The following is a 17,204-nucleotide window of genomic DNA, read 5'->3' as shown; positions in this document are numbered from 1 at the left end:
AACCAAAACTACTATATGCATCAGAGTTGATCTTCTGATAGGGGAACCCCAAAGTGAAAATTTGGTTTCAGTAATGAGTAGATTCTTAGTTGTAAGAATAGGAGATCCATAAGGGTTAGGAAATAGTTAATCTGTTTGCTAGTCTCTCTTAATGGCTCCCTGGGTTTTACTTTGAAATGTAGCAAAAGTTTACCTTTGCAGGAATGTCAGGAAAAGTTTACATTGGGAGGGTCCTGACAATTAAGAGACTTTAAATCACAATAGTTGTTTGTAAAAATCCTAGCTACAGGATTTACTGTGAAAAGTTAGGGCCTATATATTGATTAGAAATTCAGTTCATCAATCTTAAATCTTTATTTTGTATCCTAAGAAAATAGGGAGTCCTTTTACAGGTAATTCCCAGAGGCACCAGTCCCCATTTGTTCCTGGGAGACCCCTGACCCCGGCTGTCATGAAGATTTACCAAGGACACCAGATAGGACCATGCTGATTGGCCTGTGTCACATCAAAAGAATTTGCAAAGGAGATGTTTCCACAGCTGAATTCTCACCTTCTGCATAATGTTTTGTAACTAAAAGCACTGACTTTTACTTTTTTTCTTTTTCCCTTGAACCCTTTAAATCAGGGGTATCAAACTCAACTCAGCATGTGGGCCGCAGTGCAAGACCACAGCCGTTCTGCGGGCCGCACTAGGTCTACAAAAGGCAACTGTTACGCAACACTTTTCTCACTGCAGTTGAAAACAAAAAAAAAAATCAGTACAAAATTGTTCGGCGGGCCGCATGCGGCCCGAGTTTGAGACCCCTGCAATACTGGCAGAACCAAGAGAGTGTTAAGGCAGCTAAGTGACAGGACTCTCCTGCCTTCCAACGGTACCAGTATTTCTGAATGAAAGATACTCCCTATATACTCAGTCTGGTTCATTTCTTTTAATTGACTGAATGCAATGAGCTTCCCTAAACCGGCTCTTTCTGGTGACATATTAAATATGAATGAGAAATAAAACTTTTCCAGACATACAGAAGCTGAGGAAATTTACCACCAGAATACCCTACTGCAGGAAATACTCAAGGGGTTATTTGACCAAATACAAAGGACAAAATAACACAAAACTACAAGTAAAAGCTCCAACAAGGTTGCGATATGAAAAAGGATAATTTGTGAGAACAAAAACATAAAGATGGAGGATAAAGGTCTGCAATAGCAAAGGAAGATGAAGTGCAGGAGAACTGATAAAACAAAGAACTCTTATATATGTGAAACTTTTCATCTACAATAACCTAACAGTAACCAACCATGAAAAAAACAAAACTGAAATACATAGCTTAAAAAAGAAATAGGGGGAAAAGCATGTAATACCACCAAGCTAAAATACTGACAGAAACACATTGCCATTGCTTTAAAAAGTTCTGTAGACTTTAGTAAACCTTTGTCAATTTTAGCTGTGTTTTGGTGGTAGCATGGTGCTCAGTTACTTGTGAGACAGTTGGGAGCACTTGGGTGTGTTTGTACAGCATGAGGTAAACCTATTATTCAGGAGATCAGTATTTGGAAATATCTTAGACAGCTAGTGTTTCCCATAAACTTCTAGTTTTCCATTTTAATTTTTTTTTCATCATCAAACTGGACTGTCCTTGTTTAATTTAAAATGATCACTAATCATGCAGAGAAATGCAAATTAAAATCATAACAATGGAGCTAAGAAGTTAAGATATATTAAAATCAATGAATAAATTTTGGTTGATACACCAGTCTTTGAAAAGAATCCTAGCTTTGAAGCATGGACTCTCACAAAATGAGAACTTAAAAGTACAAAGGATTTCATAGTTGGTGATCGATTTGGAGTACATTAGACTATGTGGGATGCCTATATCAACCCTTCATCCCAGTCAGGGTATGCTCTTACCTGCACGGGGTGAATCCTGGTTTTGATGCTTCCTACACCTTCTGCTGTGGTGACAGCAGCTCCATGCAGAGAGCAGATGGGCACCAGGCATGCTGTAACTGGGCAATGGCTGTGATGGAATTATGTAAAGAGAACACGCTGGAATTATAGGAAGTAGGGGGCATAATTCAGGGGTAGTTTCGGTCCAGGAGAAGCATGAGACTGTATTTCCTTAAGAATATAGAGAACACTAGATATAAAACTATAAACATCTGGAAGTTTTCAACAAAAGGCTTACATGTGGCTGGCATAGAATATTAGAAAGAAATGGAGCCCTGGCCGGTTAGCTCAGTGGTATAGCGTGAGCCTGGCATGTGGCTATCCCAGGTTTCATTTCTGGTCAAGGAACACAAGAGAAGCAATTATCTGCTTCTCTACCCACCCTTCTCTCTCTCTCTCTCTTTTCTCTTCCCACAGCCATGGCTTGAATGTTTCGAGCATGTTCGCACCTAGAGTGCTGAAGATGGCTCTATGGCCTCACATCAGCTCTAAAATAGCTCAGTTTCTAAGCAACAGAGCAGCAGCCCCAGATGGGCAGAGCAGTGCACTGTATGGGGCTTGCTGGGTGGATCCCAACTGGGACTCATGCAAAAGCTTGTCTCTCCGCCTCCCCTCCTTTCACTTGATTTAAAAAAAAAATAGAAAAAAAACAAAATACATAGATAGAATAATAGTTTTGTGTAGGGTCTCCAGAGATCCTCATTCTCTATTTGATCCCCCTCATTCCAGGGAAAGGAAACTTTGCTGATCATAAGGTGATATATTGATTTATGTAAACCAATGTGGGGTAGTTAAGCCAGGTGGTTCCCAACTGTGCAAAACATTAAAAAATACAAATACTGGTTGAATGCTAGCCCAGTTAAATACATTCTGATAGGAAGAAAGTCTGGAAAGATCTGGAGCATAGGAAGCTGCAGGGAGAACCAGCATGGATTCTATGTGCATGTTACAGACACCTGGAGAGAGGAGAGGAGGAGTGTATAGGAACAGAACAGTGGGAAGCTCCACATCCTTTCCAGATGTGCACATGCATGGCCAACACAAAGGATACTGGATCTTCTTGTTCTTGGGGTCATATCTTGACACCATAACGGTGCAGGCACCACAGCCTCCTCCCCCACAGCCGTACTTCGTGCCTGTGAGGTGGACTGGAAGGAGGAGAGTCAAGGAATAGAGAGGTCCCAGGGGAGATGGGAAAATGGCGCTGTGGTAATTCTGCCCAGAGCTGCTTCTGGCTGTGCTCACTTGGGAGTCCATGATTTTCAGCTTGCTCCTCACATAGATGTATTTGTTCATTTTGAGATGTCTTGAGAAAGCAAGGAGAAGTGTGTAGATTTACAAGTGATATCAAGTAGCGCGTCAGCCTAGCATGTGGAAGTCTGGTTTGATTCCTGTCAGGGCACATAGGAGAAGCGACCATCCACTTATCCACCCCTTTCCCTCTCTCTCTCTTCTCCTCACACAGCTATGGCTCAAATGGTATTGAACAAGTTGGCCCCAGATGCTGAGGATGGCTCTATGACCTCACCCTCAAGTTCTAAATAACTCAGGTAGTGAGCAAGAGAGCACCGACCCCGGGTGGGCAGAACATCATCTCGTAGGGGACTTGCCAGGTGGATCTCGGTAAGTGTGCATGCGGGAGTCTGTCTCTCTGACTCTCACTTAAAACCAATTCATTAAGAAGTGATATCAGGGAAGTGAAAGGGTATGCTAACCAACAGTGAGATTTTGAAGCTGGTAAATGGGAAATTGCAAAGCCAGTGAGGAAGGATTTGCCTGTTGTTTGTTTTTTGGTCTGGTTTGATCGTTATGCAGGAGAAAACCCAGTTCCTGGAATAGTGAGTGGAACAGGGTAGTAGGGGAAATATTGGCTAGAGTAGGAAAATGATGGGTCGGAAGTCATCACAAAGGGTTCAGTAGAAAAGGAGGCATCAGGTACATATAATTTATTAGATAAATTCGGAGAAATAAAGTGATGTTTGGAGTGTGTGTGTTGGGAGGTAGGTGTGGGGAGAAGTAAAGACACTGGGGAAAGATGGGATAATGTTACCTGTACAACCCGGAATCCCGGAGCCTAGCACAGTGCCTCCTTTGAGTGATGATATCAATAATAATATATTTTTAATTTATTATTTTGAAATTATACCACACAGAAAGTTGCAAAAATAGTAACAACAGTCCTGGTCCCTGTTCCCCAGCTTCCGTAGGATGTCCCAGTGCTGATATCCCTATAACTACAGCACAACATCAGGACCTGGGTGTCAGTTGTACACTGATAACCAGAACAGAGCTGATTCAGATTTCACCCCAATTACACACACTCATATCATCTAAGGTGGAGCTGTGTAACCACTGCCACCATCACTCCCTTGTGCCGACCCCTTTTTAGTGGCACCCAAAGCCAGGAAGCTCTCTTTGAGTATTTATTGGGGGTCCACTGGATGGTCTTGAGGAGTGACAGGTGAGAAAGGCCCAGGTCTGAGGTGGGGATCTGGGAGTGCATTAGGTGTTCTTTGGAGTGTTGAAATGTTTATGAAACCTTGTTTTCTTCAATAAGGTTATGCAGAGGTATGGGTGACAAGTCAATGAAATGCCCTTGTGTGAAACCATTGTCAGTGGCATGCACCCCTGAGCAATCAGCCAGACATTTTTATATTCACGCTCCTGAATATGAATCAGTCATCAGGGTGACCATTGGGCTTCCAAAATCAAGAACTTATTTTCCACAGAACCCCCACCTCCCGAGGGTTCACTGGAGGGTTCTCTTCGTTTTGCTCAGGTGAAAAGTACAGCGAATAAAGTACAAATCTGTCACTGCTAGGTGCATGCTCTGAACTCCAGCTAGACTCTACAAATTGAACAGGAAGTTGTTTACCCAGAACAAACACACAGTGACTTTCTTCCGAGGTGTTAGTTCTGAAGTTCCCTTTTACCACCCAGTCCAGATTCATTGCAGTGAAACTAAGGATACGGACTCTCCTCAGGTAGAAGAGCAGGTTCACTCAGGGTCAGCACTCTTCGTCTGTGACCTACAGTGTGACACGAGAGAAGGGCTTTAGGAAGGTAACACCGAAATGTCATGGCAATTCTGCCCATGGCTTAGAGGGCATGTTTTTGATAGGTGGTGACTTTACAGGAAAAACAATAATACCAAGAAAACCTCACATTTGGAACCAGAATTCTGAAAATTTTTTGGAACATTGTTCAATGTCTCTGAATTTTCTGGGGCAAAGGTAGGTTTGCAGGTGTATGTGAAACAGAGTTGATTCTTGTATTATTATTTATTAATTATTATATTATTTTCCATAAAAACATATGTAAACCTACCTTTGCCCCACGCTGTAGAGTATATGACAATGATAAATTCCAGGAAAGATCCAGATGGGGAAGCAGACATAAAGGTTTTGAAATTGATTCAAGACAATCCATAACCATTGAAAACCCTAAAACAGGTTAGCCAGAGATTTCCTAAGGGAGTCATGCGATCTTAAGAAACTGTGTTTAAGGGAGCCACCCTGATCTTTCCCCCTCCTCCCAGTGAAATGGAGGTGCAGAAGGGAGCATGAATCTCTGCCCGTCTCCCACTCTGCATTCCAGGCTGTTACTCCCAGGAGGTCAGAGCTGACACAGGAGATGAAAGCTCCCTGCTCTCCTTGACCCAACCAGCTCCCTTCCTGGGTACAGTCAGGCAAGATTAGAGAAAACTGAAGAGAAAGTTACCTGAAATGGTAGCACTGAGCAGCAACAAAAAAGAGGACACCATTCCACTAAAGGTGTTCCTGTTTTTGTCACCCCAGAAATGCAACAAACCACATTACTTTTTTCATAAAATGCCTCCTGTTTCCAAGCCTCTTCTGAGTCTCCAGAAGACCTGAGGAGCCAGAAATGAACCCTGCACCCATCGTGGCATTGAAACAATTAAGATTCCAAATGAAGAAGGAGAAAACAAGATTAGGCTTTGGGAAATTAGTCAAAGACTGCCAACTGCCAATTGACAAATATGTAGTATTCCCAGCCATTTAATAAATGTTTCAGTAACCATATGAGAAATACTACATAAGTTGCACTCACAAAATTGTACAGTTGTCTTCTGATTCCATTAATACTTCATAGACACCAGAGAGAAAGTAGTCCTTTTCAGGTAAGTTTATGAAAAGGGGAGCCACCTAACCAGTAATCAGAGGGATGCAGAGAAAGCACACAGTAAAGCAACACTCCACACCCATCAGATTAGCAAGCGTTAGAAAGTCTGACTGTTTCAAGTATCGGCACATGACAGATTTGCAAATCATAAATTGGCAAGAAAACACTTATCATGTGATGCCCTATGCAGGAATCTGGAAGCCACCTGTCAGGGCTTATATAATTGGCATGCTGTAATCTTATGTAGAGATCCTCTTGCCAGTGTTGGTAAGGAGGCACATGGTAGGATGTCCACTGCAGAGTTTCTTGGGGTAGTGGGAAGTTGGAAGCCTCTCATGTGTCTATCACTAATGGACTGGATAAGCAGAATGAAGGATGAGCACAGCCTGGAGAACTATGCATGCAGAAGTAACAAACCAGGGGTGCAAAGAGCAACATGGTCAGATCTCAAAAACAGCAGTGAGTCACAAAAGGAGCAGAAGATGTATAAATCACAATTTTACTTTGTACATTGAGAATATACACACACTCCTGCACGGCCAAACACTCTACAACCCTTGAACAACGCAGGGGTTGGGGTGTTGATCCTTCTGCACAATTGAAATTTAGTGTATAGCTTCTTACTCCCCCAAAACTTAACTATTAATAGCCCACTGGTGACTGGTGGCCTTACCAATAACATAAGTAGTTGATTAACATACAGTCTGCTTGTTATATGTATGTATTTATTTATATTGTATTCTTCCAATAAAGTAGGCTATAGAGAAAATGTGATTAAGAAATTCAGGAAAAAAAATACATTTAAAGTATTTATTGAAAGAACAACCACATGTAAGCGGACCAGTGCAAATCACACCCATGTTATTCAAGATCAACTGCATATATTCCAAGGATAAATCTATATTTCTCAATAACTGCACGGAAAATAATGGCAAGGATGTATATTTAAAATGCACAAGAGTGGATGTATGTGGAAGAAGAAAATAAAAAGAAAGAAAATATAAAAAGCAGAAGAAGAGCCTCGTCCAGACCATGATGATGATGTGCCATTGATGGAGGCGTGTGCTTTGCTCAACTCTGTTTTCCTGGCTCAAAAGAAAGGGAAAATAACCACAAAAATCACAATGAACACACCCAGATTATTTTGCCATCTATAACTTGTCCTAGAAATTTGTAAAACAGAGAAAGGTAAACACACCATATGGGGCAGCTGTGTTCGGCTTGCTCACGGCATTACCAGGTGTAAGCACTTTGCCTGAGTAGTGTGTGACCTGGCCTCGTGGCAGTGCATGTGCGTGTGGCCTATATAAGGCTATGGGTGTTTGCGCCCAGGGGGATTGCAGATGTTCAGATTGCCCGCCCACCAGTGTGAGGGCCATTTTGCTGTTTGTTTGCCTGAGAGGCTGTTTCTGCTGCCTGTGTGTTGTGAGACTTTATTAACAGGATGGCCCAACACCTTTGGGCTCTGCAGTTTTTTCTACCATCTGCCTGAATCCAATGTGAACCTGCTTGGTCTTGGCCACTGGCAATACACACCAAAATACCATTGTGAATTCAAAAGATTGGAGACTTGGAGAGGGAATCATTATTCTGTGATATTAAAGATAAGTGGTTTTATTTACCAGCCAAGGCAAAGCAACACAGCCTGTTTACCTGGAACTCGGATACATTCTTAGCATTTGACTTTTTATTTATTATGAATAATCACTCAGCAATTTCTTTTCTGATATTCCAGATGGCTTTAGGTCATTCAAGATCCAGACTTAATGGTAAATAGTATTGCTAAAGCCATACTTTTTCTTTGTTCTTTTCTTTCTCTTTCACTTTTGTTCATAAATTTCTAAAAATTATGTTTCCCTGCTGTTTGATAGACAAAATTCCCAAGAATTTCTGCCTTGCTTGAAGTGCTATTTCTTCTGGGGAAGTACATCAGTAATTTGGTTCAACTAAGGCTTGAGAAGCAAAATCATTGACATCAGCTGAATTTCAACACTATTTCCTATTTTAATATTCTAATAGTTTTTTCCTAATCGTTCCAAAGCACCTCAAGCTTTTCATTGATTCATTTTGCCCATACAAGTACAGGCTTGAGAACAACTGAGCATTTCTTAGTTACAGCTTTTCTGCAAGTACAGGCATAAGAACAACTGAATATGAGTTGCCACACTTCCTCCACAGTAGAGAAAGAAAGTAACTTCCATTGCTCAAGAAGAGGTGCTTGCATCTCTAAGTTAACTGGTTAGCCTGAGTGGATTAATTGAGGCAAAACCAATTATTCTTTGCTATTATCATCTTTAATGTTACATATGCCTTTTTTTTAAGTGAGAGGAGGGGAGATAGAGAGACAGAGTCTCTCATGCAACACAATGGGGATCTCCCTGGAAACCCCATCTGTGGCTGTGCACCAACAAGCTATTTTTAGCACCTGAGGCAGTGGCTCCAGGAAGTCATTCTCAGTGCCTGGGCGATGTGCTCGTACCAAACCAGTCGAGCCATGTCCTAAGGGAGGAGAAGAGAAAGAAGAGGGGGGAGGAAGTGGAGGATAAGCAGATGGTCGCCTCTCCTGTATGCGCTGAGCAGAAATGAAACCAGAGACTTCCACACTCTGGGTTGATGCTCTACCGCTGAGCCAACTAGCTAGGGCTCGTATAGGCTTTCTATTAGAATAACATTGGTGAACCCAAGTAGAGCTAATATCCAAGTAAAGAGGAAAATGACATAGTTTTTTTATACCAATGTCAGAATTCATTCCCATTGTAATCTAACGAATAACAATGACAGTTCCTTACTAATTCCAAAAGAAAAGTTAAGGGCAAGCAAAGACACCCATGTTTTTATAATTTTTGCACTAAAGCTTGAATAGGTGACCCATGTCTCAGTTCAAACCACTATATATGACTTGAAAGAGAGAGAAAACAGAGGTTAAATAAGAAATGGCATCATAAGAAAAAAATGAGCTTAGTTTTTGTCTGTGGTATGCAAAAATTCATATTAATCATCTCATAACTTACCTTTTTTCCATTCACAAAAAAAATCAGCTCATCAGAATTGGGAGAAGACATCATGTCAGCACAATGAAAGATTGTGTCCTAAGAGCTGATATTTGACAGCCAAAACCTGGATGCCAATCAGTTTTGGAAAAGCCCAAGCTGCAGCAGTGCCTTATAGCCACACTGCCAGATAGAGGCACCAATCAGGGCTGTCTTGTCCGCCCAGCCCACAACATACTTCAAACAGCTCTTGGCAGCACCCTGTTTCCTTCTTACCCAGGAATGAGTCAAGTCAGCATCTCAGCTGGTTTCCTTTGGAGTCCAAGACTGGTTTTCTAAGAGAATGTGTTTAAAGCCAGGGACAATAAATAAAAAGTGACTGTTACAGAGGCTACTACTATTTTTAAACTAACCAAAGCCATCAATCAATACAACACTATTACATAACTCATGAGACTAATTCTCAGGTTTGTTTATTTTTTGTTTGTTTTGTTGCATTAAAGGGAAAAGGGAATCCCTTCTTTCCTCAGCATGCTCTTTTTTCTTTTAAATTATTTATTTTATTTTATTTATTGAATTTTAGAGGGAGGAGGGGTGTCAGGAGGAGAAGCATCAACTCGTAGCCGTTGCTTCCCATATGTACCTTGACCAGTTAAGCCTGGAGTTTTGAACCAGTGACCTCAGCACTCATGGTCGACGCTCTGTTGGCTATACCACCACAGGCTAGGCCTCAGAGTGCTTTCTTTCTTTTTTTTCTCCTCTCTCTCATTCCTTCTCTAGCATTCCCGTGCCTTTCCTCTCCCTTCTTCTTCTCAAGGCACAAACCTTTCCCTTTCTCTCTCTCCTAAGCTCCAACAGCCCTTCTTTTGCCTCTGTAACTTGTTTCCTGAGCCACACAGCCAGCTGGCTTCACTTCTTCCATGGCTCACTTCTTCTACCTCTGTGACTCTCTAAGGAAATTTTTACTTGTATTTGAACAAAAAAAGCAGGGGGGGGGTCAAAGGGAAGATTCCACCACCATGCAACTCAAACCTTCATAAAAATGTGTCTTTAAAACTCAAGTATAAAAACTTGAAACTCTATTCTCTTTTCTTAATATATTTTGGTACTCCTTGTTTCTTCAAATTTAAGGCTTTAAGATATCAAGCTACTTAAAACCATAAACATATACATATACCATATTCCCCATGTATAAGACTCACCTTAATTTGGGGGCTTGAAAGTTGAAAAAAATGTATTACATAAAGTTATTAAACTCATTTTATTCATCATAAAATTCATACAACTCCTTATCCCATGAAAAAGTGGGAAATGAAAGTTTAAAAAAATCTATGACCACTATATAAGACACATCCAGTTTTTAGACCTCAAATTTTTGACAAAAGGTGCATCTTATACATGGGGAAACACGGTACATCTACATAGGCTTACCATTTGCCAGAGACTGTTCTTCAATTCTACAATAACATTGGTAAATGTTATCATCATCTTCTCTTTAGAGATGGAGAAACTGAGGCACAGAGACCTTAAGCACCTTGCCCCATGACACAGGCAACAGGTGGCAGAGGTCTTCTACAGTCTGTGTCCTTAACCTCCAGGTGAAAGCATGATAGGAAATGAGGCCAGAGGAGTCGCCAGTGGCCAGACTATGTAGGGAAGTCATCAGAGGTTTTCTGGGGGGGGGGTGGTATATGTGATAACCATCTCACTTAAGGTTTTAAAAAGATTGCTTTGGCTACTTTGCAGAGAATGAAGGGTGGGGGCAAGATGTAGGAGGAGAGAGTAGATTAGAAGTTAGGACAGTGGCACAGTCAACAGATGATGAGGCTTGGACTAGCGTGACAGTGGAAGGAATGGTAAGAAGGAGCCAGATTTGCTAACAGATTGGATTTGAGGTGTGTGTGCATGTGTGTAGGAGGAGTCAAAGATGTCTCCACAGATTTTAAGGTGAGCACATGAGTGGGGCTGTCTTTTACATTATAAATTCTATTTGGACATGTTAAATATGTGAAATCTGAGTTATAACATTCAAATGGAGGTGGTGAGTGGGTTGTTGGGTATTCAAAGTCTGCCTTTCTTTTGCTCTCTCTCTCTTGAGAAGAGAGAGGGCTCCATGTTTGGGGCAGAATTTCACTGCAGAGATTCCAATCCAGCCTTTCTTCAAGTCCCAAGGTCTAACGTGGACCAACTGGGCAGTGGGGCTACACACTCCCGACATTGATTCCTCCCACAAGGTCCGTCTCTGAGGGCTCCTTGCCAAATAGGTTTACCAATAGAAACAAAGAAAGGTCATTTTTTTAAGTGAGAGTAGGGGAGATAGACACCTGCATGTGCCCCGACTGGAATTCACCCGCCAACCTCCATTTTGGGCTGATGCTCAGACCAACCCAACTATCCTCAGTGCCAGGGTTAACACTCGAGCCAACCAAGCCACTGCTGTGGGGGGGGGGGGAAGAGAGAGAATAGGGAGACAGAGGGGAAGAGAGAACAAATGGTCATTTCTTTTCTTTTTTTTTTTTTGTATTTTTCTGAAGCTGGAAATAGGGAGGCAGTCAGACAGACTCCCGCATGCACCAGACCAGGATCCACCCGGCATGCCCACCAGGAGGCGATGCTCTGCCCATCTGGGGCATTGGGGATGCTTCAGTGCTCTGCTCTTCATTTTAGAGATAGTACTTGCTGTATATAGCATTGTTGTACAGTTTTATGCTTTTCTATGCTCTGTTTTCTGAGATTCTGTATTCAGCCATATCTCTTACTAAGTCATTATCTTAAGACCAGTCTAAACACTAGTAATATCTCATAGTTTATTACTATCATGACTGAAAGCACTTTTTATCTGAGTCTTAGAAGCAATAGCACCTACCCTAGATGATCTGTCATGCTAAGACTTTGTGAGTCTCTGGAGGAAAGGCTGGACCAGCATTCTGAGTGGAGAATGAGTGTGTACTGTGGAGATGTAGCATTCACTTTGCAAAGGATGTGCTTGATATAAACAGTTCGCCTTTCCCAGTATTTACCCTCCAGGAGTAAAATAAGAGTAAATTCTACTTCCTGGAGCACTTATGAATCATGGTCTGGACAACCTATAGCATCTCTCTCACTCCATGGAGAAAGTTGTATATGGTCTACAAGGAAGAGAAAACTCCAAAGACTAAGGCTTTGATCTACTGTAGCACAAAGGATTCAAATAAGAACTAATGTAATGCCTCCAAAGATGAAGAAAAAGTCTAGAAATGGGAACTTGGCATATTATGCTCCCTGATTGCTATTCTTTTGTTCCAGATCTACAGTTCCAATATATCCAGCACTGTTTGGGGTCGGCCCACCTTCAGGCTCCCACCGACATATGCTGCTTTTGTTAACGGCGTGGCTGTAAGGAGCTTTCTGTATCTTTTCACCTGTTAGACAAGCATAGTAACTGTCAGAGCCAGGAAATAATGCAGAAATCACCCAACTCCCATATTTTACTATTGACATTCATAGAGTGGAAGTGGCCTGCCCTCTCTCCTATGTTGTTTTTATATTTTAATAGAGAATGGATTCTTTCCAAATAAATTGTGAAGTAGAAGAACTAAGCTGGATTTAAATGAAATGCCCCCTAAGGTTTCTCAACCCTGAACTCTGATGGTAGATAGCAGATTACATAAAACCCAATATCCAGAATCGATTCCTTTTCAATTCTTTTTGTTGTGGCCAGTACCACTTTCTGTCCAGTAACCAGCCTTTTATTCATTTATTCATTCAACAAATATTTACTGAGAAAGTAATCATGGATTTATGGTGTCTATATTTTCTGAACCAAAAATCAGCATCTCTCATTTGACAAACAAATTTTATGCTTTTTTTCTGTGTTTCAAAGGCAGTACAAAAGTTACAATCTGGACATGAATGTGTTGGGATTTCTGAGATATATTTATGGTTTGGGGGAACAGTAGCTTGGAATATTGAAAGTCAAGCCCACTGGTGCATCCAGGATTAAATGTCCAGTAAGCAGTGGAAAATGCACCAGCCACATCCAAAAATCATTAAAATGTATTTTTACATGAACTTCTGGTTATTACTGTCTCATAGAAGGGAAAAGCAAATGGCTAGGGAAAGGGGAATAAAACCTCACAGCAGAAAATAATGCGTTTAAAATATTGCTTAGTATATAATTGCGGTTCATCAGTTCTTGCAACTTTTCTATAAGTTTAAAATTATAAGAGGTATAAAAATATATGGCCTCGATTATGGAATAAATGACATTGAAGTTTTAGTGTGACTTGTTTGAAGGGTGGGGAGAAAAGGGGAGGAGGGTGGGAGGAGCAGGCACCTAATTCCGCAGCTTTGTTTATAAGAGGAACATAGATCTCTCAGGGGCTTTGGCAGAGAGTTCTGCTCATCTGGGTAACATCCAAGGTCCTTGGGGCTCACTAGCTACTCCCCAAAGTACTGGCTGCTCCCAGCCCAGCCTGTCCAGTGCCCAGCCATGTGACCAAGAATCAAAGTCACTTCAAAGGTTTTATTTTCAGTGAGATTTAAAAATCTCACTTCAAACAAGGTTATTACCAACACTAAACCTTACTTGTCCAAAGCCATTACATTCAGGGAAGTATATTTTTGGTTTTTTGGTTGTTGTGTGTCTGTTTATATAGATTCACTCAATGGATTTTGATGACACGTGGCATCCTGCCACCCCATCCTTCTGGAGCTGTCCTTCCTGTGCTCCTGGCTTTATCAGAAGCCCTACCTCCAAGTCCAAAGTTTTCTGGCCTTGACCTACTGCTTGCTTTCAATGTTGGGATTGAAGTGCAAGGCCGATTAATGAATTTCTCCAAGGAAGCCAATGACATACCAAAAAGGTATGGAAAGTATTTGCCCCAAGGAAAGACACACATTTTTCCTTTCATCTGTCAATCATTACCTCTGTAGAGTTTTCTGACGTAAAGGTTGGTTCAGGTGAAGATGTTGACATTAGTGCTAACAGATAAGTCAGGTCACCAGTCACATTTCAAACCATATAATCAAAGGTATGACTTCAGAAGGCCTAATGAAAAATCTCTTTTGGTTTTAGAAAGCCAACAGGCCATGAAATAAAATTTGAGGTCTCTCATCCTGGGTAACTCTTGTCATTCTGGCATCTGTGGGTACTCTGAATATTACTGATCCCGGCAAAGCAGAATCTACTCTGATATTATTATGGTTTCTCAGATTAATGAGAACATTCAGAATATCCTAAGCCTGACTGTTCGACCCATAGACCACAAGTGGTTAAATGCTGACTGTATCATATGTCTCAATACAATATTTATTTGCTATATGGTCCAGCCTGCAAGAGGGGATGAATTGGAATACTGAGTAAACTTTCACAGTTTCTACAAAGACCTTAATTTTTATAGTACTTACATAGACATTCAGTAACAACTTTTGCTTTTCTCCACAACTGTAAAAGTCTCGGTTTATAAAGAATTACCATGTTTTCAGGCACTGTTATAGGCATATGAATTCATCTTAAAAACTTCACAAAATCCTGTGAGGTAGATACTAATATTATCACTCTTTTATATGAGAGAAAACAGGTACAGAAAAGTTGAATAACTTTCCCAAGATCATGGAGCTAATAAGTGGAAGAATTGAGATTTAAACCCAGGCAGCATGGCTCCATTATCTAAGCTCCTGATCACTACACATACTGCCTCCTGGTGGTTGAGGTATGTAAATCTCCAAATGTTTTGCTTTTTTGCTTTTCAGATTCCACCCTCCCTCAGTGGTGGGAACTTTGGGTAGTGCCGCTGCTGCATCCAAGATTTTAGGGCTCAGCACGACAAAGTGCCAAGAGGCGTTGGCTATTGCTGTTTCTCATGGCGGGGCACCCATGGCAAATGCTGCCACCCAGACCAAGCCTCTTTATATGGGCAATGCTGCCAGACATGGGATAGAAGCTGTTCTTCTGGCAATGCTGGATCTCCAAGGAAACAAGCAAGTCTTGGACATGCAGACAGGATTTGGGGCCTTCTATGCCAACTATTCCCCAGAAGTCCTTCCAAACCCAGATTCTTACACTTGGCTCCTGGACCAGCAGGATGTGGCTTTCAAGCATTTCCTTGCACATTTAGCCAACCACTGGGTGGCAGACACAGCTGCTTCTGTGAGAAAGCACCTTCTGACAGACTGTGCTACACTTCCCATTGACCACATTGAGAGAATTGTGCTCAGAATTCCAGATGTCCAGTACGTAAACCGGCCTTTCCCAGACTCGGAACATGAAGCCCGTCACTCCTTCCAGTATGTGGCCTGTTCCATGCTGCTTGATGGTAGCATCACTGTCCCATCATTCTACAAACACCAGATCAACAGGCCACAGGTGAGAGAGTTGCTTTGTAAGGTGGAGCTGGAGCACCCCTGGGACAACCTGCCAAGCTTCAACACACTATACTGTGAGATAAGTGTCACCCTCAAAGACGGAGCCACCTTCATGGAGCGCTCTGATACCTTCAACGGCCACTGGAGGGAGCCACTGAGCCAGGAGGACCTACAGGCCAAGTTCAGACCCAGTGTCTCCAGGATGCTGCCCTGTGATACAGTAGAAAGACTTATAGAGATAGTAGACAACCTGGAAGACCTAGAGGACTGTTCTATGTTAACCACACTTCTAAAAGAACCCTCTACACCAGGAATGGTTCAAAAATCTATCTAGCCTTTAACAATCCCATAAAACAATCTCTCCTGAGGTTTACCACTATCTAAATGACTTTATATTTGGCGAAATTCAATGATTTTGCTTTACAGATCGAAGGCCTGCTCTTGATCTGCCCAGAAATAAATGCAACCTGGTGGAGCAGTGCAGACACAGAATTGGATATATATGGAAGAAGTCTGGCCCTGTAAGTTGGCAGGCCTGATCCAGTTACCTATAGCAAGATAATATATATGCAAGAACAAAGAGAAATGGATTTTATAAGCATTCTTAAAGCTGAATTTCAAGTCACCTGTGATTTGCTTATAAAATCAATCTTTTCAGAGAACTTTTATGAACTTCATGAACCTCAATTGAGAGGCAGGGAGGTAGAGACAGACTTATGTGTGCACCCCGACTGGGATCCACCAGCAAGCTCCTTACCAGGCGATACTCTGCCTGTCTGGGCTGCAGCTCCTTTGCTCAACTATTTTAGCACCTGAGGTGAGGCCATGGAGCCATACTCAGTGTCTGGGGCCAGCTTTGCTCAAACCATTCAAGAAATGGGTGCAGGAAGGGAAGGGGGAGGTAAAGGAGGAGAGGTGGAGAAGCAGATGGTCATTTCTCCTGTGTGCCCTGATGGGAGTCAAACCCGGTATTTCCACACACCAGACTGATGCTGTGTGTACTACCAGCCAGGGCCTAGATTTATGAGTTATTAGAATCTCTCCACAATAGAGGGGATGCTATTGGGTTTAAATACCAGGGCTTAGTGGGTTCAAATGCTGCCTCTGTAACTTACTAGATGTGATTTTGGGCACGTGAATGGTTAGCCTTCTGCCTTAATTTCTCTATTTTTTAAAGCAGAAATAAAAAGCAATCTAAAAAACAAAGCCATTTGGCTCCAGAAGCCATGCTCTTAACCACTTCAATCTCATCTTTCATTACAAAAAAATGTATTTGATAAATGAGTAATGAAGAGCCTGAAATATAATAGAGAATAACAACAAAAAAAGTGTGTATGTCTATAATTAAATAAATACTGACTATATCAAATAATAAAATGTCTTACGGGTTTAAAAATTACAACATTAGCAATATATATATATATATATATATATATATATATATATTTTTTTTTTTTTTTTTTTTTTTTTTTTTTTTTTAGTATTTTTCTGAAGCTGGAAACAGGGAGGCAGTCAGACAGACTCCCGCATGCGCCCGAACAGGATCCACCCAGCACGCCCACCAGCAGGCAATGCTCTGCCCATCGGGGCGTCGCTCTGTTGCGACCAGAGCCACTCTAGCGCCTGAGGCAGAGGCCATGGAGCCATCCCCAGCGCCAGGGCAAACTTTGCTCCAATGGAGCCTTGGCTGCAGGAGGGGAAGAGACAGACAGAGAGGAAGGAGAGGGGGAGGGGTGGAGAAGCACATGGGCACTTCTGTGTGCCCTGGCTGGGAATCGAAC

The 17,204-nt window shown here is 41.8% G+C and overlaps 1 protein-coding gene across 1 annotated transcript; it reads left to right on the top strand.

Moving 5' to 3' along the window:
* The first annotated feature begins 6,456 nt into the window (after positions 1-6,456).
* On the top strand, positions 6,457-16,786 carry LOC136318409 (cis-aconitate decarboxylase-like). Its single transcript, XM_066250725.1, is given in 6 exon segments — positions 6,457-6,547; positions 10,825-10,934; positions 12,313-12,453; positions 13,716-13,757; positions 13,759-13,922; positions 14,812-16,786. Coding segments are annotated over 6 exon segments (1,494 nt in total). The 3' UTR covers positions 15,758-16,786.
* Positions 16,787-17,204: the final 418 nt, after the last annotated feature.

This window comes from Saccopteryx bilineata, unplaced genomic scaffold, assembly GCF_036850765.1.
Source record: "Saccopteryx bilineata isolate mSacBil1 unplaced genomic scaffold, mSacBil1_pri_phased_curated manual_scaffold_171, whole genome shotgun sequence".
Classification (NCBI taxonomy): domain Eukaryota; kingdom Metazoa; phylum Chordata; class Mammalia; order Chiroptera; family Emballonuridae; genus Saccopteryx; species Saccopteryx bilineata.
The sequence above is the reverse complement of the archived record's forward strand: the minus strand, read 5'-3'. Positions and strand labels throughout refer to the sequence as shown.